Source organism: Limulus polyphemus, unplaced genomic scaffold (genome assembly GCF_000517525.1).
Source record: "Limulus polyphemus unplaced genomic scaffold, Limulus_polyphemus-2.1.2 Scaffold5273, whole genome shotgun sequence".
Classification (NCBI taxonomy): domain Eukaryota; kingdom Metazoa; phylum Arthropoda; class Merostomata; order Xiphosura; family Limulidae; genus Limulus; species Limulus polyphemus.
In genome coordinates this window covers 62,740-68,596 of record NW_013670883.1, presented here as the reverse complement: position 1 = coordinate 68,596, position 5,857 = coordinate 62,740, and the positions used below count along the sequence as shown (strand labels likewise).

Sequence of the window (5,857 nt, the reverse complement as noted above, 5' to 3'; positions counted from 1 at the left end):
AATGTAAGTTACCATTAATAGTGATGATATCCAACTGATGAAACAATGTATTCTAATTGTCATACAGAGAGATGTAAGAATTGTATAGTTAATTAGATATACTGATAAGAATTTTGTAATGTAAGTTACCATTAATAGTGATGATATCCAACTGATGAAACAATGTATTCTAATTGTCATACAGAGATGTAAGAATTGTATAGTTAATTAGATGTATATATTACGTAGGAAGAAGAAATAATGGATACTTAAGTTAAGAAGCCTAGAGATCAGGGTTTCCCAATGTGATAATCGAAAATAGCCACTAGGGTAAAGTTGGCCTACGCAACTAACCGCCTTATGCCTAATAGCAACAGTGAGCGAATGACGTTTTTTTCCTTTTCTAGAATCTTCCACTGTGTACAAGTTCAAACACTAATGAAAAGTACAGATTTTCAAAATAAATTTTAATTTAATCACTTGTTTTATTTTATGATTATGAAAAATATTAATTTGGAGTTCAATGACAACTATACAAGTCCATCAAGGGGTCGACAACTCAGAAAGGTTTGAGAAACCCTGCTTTAGACAATACCAATGCTAAATTGTTACTCAAATAATAATGACCTCTGCTAATGACTCCCGCCATAGCATTCGGTGACTTGTTACGTCGTAAAAGCCACTGCCCAAGTTCCCCAACTTTCACCTCTCCAAGGGGAATTTCAGCTGTAATCAAACACAAAATTACAAATTAACACATTAAAAACTAACAGTAATACAACTGTGCTTACCCTAAAACACTAATTACATATCAATTCAGACATAAGGATAAATATATTTATGTATTGAAGGTTTACACAGATGTATCTGCATATTATATTTTAATAAGATCCATGCAAGAGTCTCCTTTAAGTTTATAGACCTACAAAGCTAAAATCTGGGGTTCAATTCCCCACATGGACACAGTGCAGATAGCCCACTGCACAGCTTTGCACTAGGAAGACAACAACCACCATGACAGATGTATTTAGGGGTGGTAACATCATGATCTCGTGTTTGATTCCTGTAGGCCTAGCTAAGAAAAATAAAAAAAAATTACCGTGTAGATATTAAATTTTTTTATTTTGTTGGAGAAAAAATGAGATACAGCTACTACGAATGTTCTTTCTTCAACCTGAAGATCACCACAAAATAACTTTATTTATAAAATCTACCATTAATTTTAAATGAATTATGCACATCAGTGCATCTGCTTTTCTAAAAATAAAAAATTTTTTCTTTGGCCAACATTTATCTAAACACAAAATCAACTAATCATGTTTATTACTTTTAATGATTGAAATCAACACATTAGTTTCCAATTATCTATAATTTGAAAACAAATTATTGCAATCATCCATTCCAAAATAAACTATCAAAGTTGCACTTAAATCAATTGCTCAGATCAGAAGTTAATGTTTATATCTTTACTACCAAAAAAAAAAAAAGATAATTTAAAAAGTATATTTGTCTATTATAAAAACACATGGAAAGTGGAAAGAAGAAAAATAAAAGCTAATTTTGCTAAAGTATTAGTAAATTAGGAAGGACACTGAATTGTTGGAAAGGGTTCAGATTAGGGCTACCAGAATGGTGCCTAGGATGGAGGGGTTGTCATAGGAGAGGTTAAGATTTCTGAAGTTGTTTTCTCTTGAAAAGAGTTGAGGTGTTTAAGATTGTTAAGAGAATTGATAACATTGATACATTATTTTTTTTCATATTTAATGGTGAGAATGGTAGGATTAGTGGACACAAATATAAATTTTGGCAGGATAAGAAATATTTTCAGCTAAGACAGTTTTATTTTTCTAACAGGGTGGTTGGCCTTTGGAATGAGTTGCTTTCTGGTATTTTCTCTTTAATAATTTTAGTTTAGAGGATGGGACAGCCTAGATGGACAAATAGGTCTCTTGTTGTCCCTAAACATTACGTTATGTTATATTTTTGCAAAAGCAGCTCAAAAACAATTACTTGGATAGTTGGAATAATTAAAACTAATAATAAGTAGAAACCCTAATTTTGATTAGTTATTGTTGATACATTAATTATTTTAATCATAATTTCAGTTACTGAATAGTTAGAAAAAAAAACAGTAATAAGAAAAACTAATTTAGGTTAATCGATTCTTTTAGGACAAATTTTAAAAGCTCTGATTGAGGGCATAGAAAAAGTTTGTGATTTATTTGAAAGAATATTTACTCCCAAATTTACTTCTGGGAAGGCCGAAATCTCTCCAAATATTTTCACAGGAGAAGGGTTTGAATGGATGTTATCAAGTTGTTGAGATTGGAATTCGAAAAGATATGAGAAACTCAGACATGACTCTACTTAATACAGTTATTTGTCTGAGTAACAGTGTGGCCAAACTATTGAAAAAGTAACTTTTAAGAGTAGATTGGATGAGTATTTTAGTTTTCAGTGATCTGGGTTGAGCATAAAGAAAAGGTATTTTTGTACGAGCTGCCATTAGCAATAGTAGAGGCCAGTGTTACAATAATTTTTCACATGGACAAGTGTGCAAGGACAGTCTCGAAGGACGAAGGGTTTCTTGTCGTACATGGGATATGTTACGGAATAAAGACAGAAAGGAATAGCTTAGAAATAGAATCGACAAGTTGGTAATGATACATTGTGCTACGAGTACAACTCAATCAGGGTAGTCTTTAAACTAGCCTGCCTAGTCCTCAGATTATACAGTGCCAGAAATGTAATTGTTACTACACATTAACAAGAGTTAAGATAATAATGTATCCAATACTGCAATTAAAATCACTGTTACCTTTGCCATAATATCTTGCTGGATCATAAGGTCCATGAACCTTAGGGTTGTATTCTGCTGGATAATCTCCAAAACCCATTTCTATCTTATAAGTTTATAGATTATCCAAAAACTACTTCGTCCCACAAGGTTAGAAAAGCTCCCTCTGTAAAAATATAAGTGGTATAGAAATATGTTTGTAGCGGAAAATATTTCAAAGACCAGAAAAATGAAAAAAGGCCCCCTCTTTGAACGTATAAAATTTAATAGCCAATTATAATTTCAAAGAATATTTTTAATTTACATTTAGTTGATTTTTTAAGAATGGTAGCGTAGGACTTGCGATTATAAATTCATTTTGAAACCAAAGTGATAAATTATTTTGTACGTACCGAATCATCAACGTAAAATCAATTATACTAAAAAATTAAACAATAACTTTGAGCTGAAACTTCTTAAAGCATTCTTTAAAAAAATGGTGCAATAAATTTGACGTTTAAAAGTTTGAAGACGGCTTGACTGGGTAATGAAGAAGACAATATTATAAATGTACGACGTTTCGACAAGATTATGTAATCCTCAGTCAAGCTTCTCCAAACTTTTATTTTCTAAAAAAATGAATTCCTCGTCATCAAATTTGTCATTTAAAATCTTGCTTGCCTGTTTAACTCTTAGATCTTCCTTTCCTTAAAGAAAACACATGTACAACTTATGTGTTGAGATTTAAGTATGTTATTTTTTATGAGAAATTTAATAGTCAAGATACATTTCTGTGGGTACCTGTGAATAGATATTTATTAAGAAATTTAAACTACATTCAGGTTAACTAACATAATATCATACTAATAAAAGGTAAGGAAATGTTCAAAATGATTACTTTTTTTTTACATTTTATTCGTTTGAAACAAGCTTCACAGATAGCGCCACATCCGAATTTAACACTTCACTTCAGCTCCATAATTTTTGTATAGCTGTTACGGCTTAACTTAGTTTATTACTTCCAGCTGCCCACAATTAAAATGACCATGTGTATATGGTATTAAGGTACACTGATGTACAGTAGAAAATTCAAGAGTTCCCGAAAGCAAAAAATAAATTGATCACGAACAGTTTGTTTATTTGTTTTGAATTTCGCGCAAAGCTACACGAGGGCTATCTGCGATAGCCGTTCCTAATTTAGCAGTGTAAAACTAGAGGGAAGGCCGCTAGTTATCACCACCCACCGCCAACTCTTGAGATACTCTTTTACCAACGAATAGTGGGATTGACCATCACATTATAACGCCCCCACGGCTGAAAGGGCGAGCATGTTTGGTGTAACGGGGATTCGAACCCACGACCTTCAGATTGGGAATTGAGTACCTTAACCACCTGGCTATGTCGGGCCGTCACGGACCGTGGAGGAAAACAAGTGTAATTTTAAACATTTTTTTTTTTGATTTAACCAATATTGTGATATCAAAACTGGCTGTGTCGTCTGACTGCTGGGATCAAAGGCAGGAGAACAAGAGCAAAAAACACTAACCTTGGAAACACCCGACTTAAACACTCTGGTAAAACAAAAAAAGTCGTGTATTTCACAAGTTACATACTTCAACAAATGGTCTGCATACAATTTTAAGTTACCCCAAACCAGCATACAGAAGTTTCTGTAAGTACACATTAGCTTGAGACTTAAAGATAAAGGTTTACCTGAGTAAGAGTTTACGACCTTTAAACATCCAACCAACGAGAATGTAATAACCACACGCAGAAACTGCAAGGAAGTTTAGAAAAAAATACTACGTGGATAACCAAAGTAAAGATATATAGTTTATACTAGTTATGGAATCCTGAAATACATGACCATTTTAGTCTCACGTGCAAGGAATAGGTGGGAAGACATAAAGGTAAGTGTTAGGTTTAGTGATAGTTACAGCAACCACACACACACACACAGACTTTTAACTACTAACTTAATAATACTGATGTTGTTTTTTAATCATGTTATTTTATATACATAAAATATTAATTTTTCTCATTGCTCTGCTATTTCATTCATACCGAATCTATAGCTAAACAGTAGTTTATGCCAACTGTACCCATTTATCTCAGATATTAGGCTAATCTAAAGTTACACTGTTGAAGTTAATTAATGGGCTTTCATTGATCATTAGTCGTTGTTATGGAAAATAGTATAAAGTTTTGTGTATGCTGGTGTCATGCTTTTCAAGGGATTGTGCGTGAAACAAACTTCTAGTTTGCATGTTTTTAACTTATATTATTTTATATTCTGTTTCATTAACAATAATAGTTAAAATGTTGATATACATATGTATAACTTATCATATATATATATTATTCTTTTACGCTTATGTATATTATTTTGCATTGTTTACTTAGCATAAGGATTTACACTAACCTAAACTTCAAAGTTGACCTTCCTGGGATATTTTTGGGACTATGGCCGAAAATATCGATAACAGCTCGAGTACCTAACTAATTAATTAATGCATTCCAATCATTGCGATTTTTTGTTTCATGACAAAACGCACTTCTAGTTAGACCGATATATTATATTAGTTACATTATTTATTAAATTAATTATTTGTTTTAATTTATGTAGGCATTCTGCTTTGATCATAAGTTTATTGATAAGCTTCTTGACTGGCGATAGGCGCCAAACACCACAATCTAAAAAAATATATTAAGTTAATTCTAACTTATAAATTTAACATATCAAACGAAAGCAGATATCTCTGAACATTTTGGTGTAGTCTCGGGGGATCGCGACCCTCTCACTTCCTGTGCAGGGGGATCACGACCCATCATTTCAAAATCAGGTTATTTCCCATGTTACTTTCCTTTACATTCAAATAAGGATTGATGAGATTGTAATCATCTTTCTTATATGGAACCTTTACAAACAAAAATATAAAGTTTCTTTATCATTAGTTGAAAACTTTCTGACCTTAGTATACTACTACTTTCCAGAAATAAACATCAAGTAATACATTTCCGAATTTCTAATTAATTAGCAAACACGGTAGTTATATTAAATGCTGTTTGATACTTAGCTGTTCTATTAGAGAGAGAAGCCAA

General features: G+C 32.1%; 1 protein-coding gene across 1 annotated transcript in view; it reads right to left on the bottom strand.

The window, feature by feature from the left end:
• The window catches only part of LOC106472360 (putative ATP synthase subunit f, mitochondrial), a 4,442-nt gene extending 1,488 nt beyond the window's left edge, over positions 1-2,954 (bottom strand). Inside the window, exons 1-2 of the mRNA XM_013932997.2 lie at positions 2,798-2,954; positions 607-705 (exon numbers count right to left, since the gene is read on the bottom strand). Coding sequence (XP_013788451.1) covers positions 607-705; positions 2,798-2,876 — 178 coding nt within the window. The 5' untranslated portion in view covers positions 2,877-2,954. The remainder of the gene's footprint in view (positions 1-606; positions 706-2,797) is intronic.
• Positions 2,955-5,857: the final 2,903 nt, after the last annotated feature.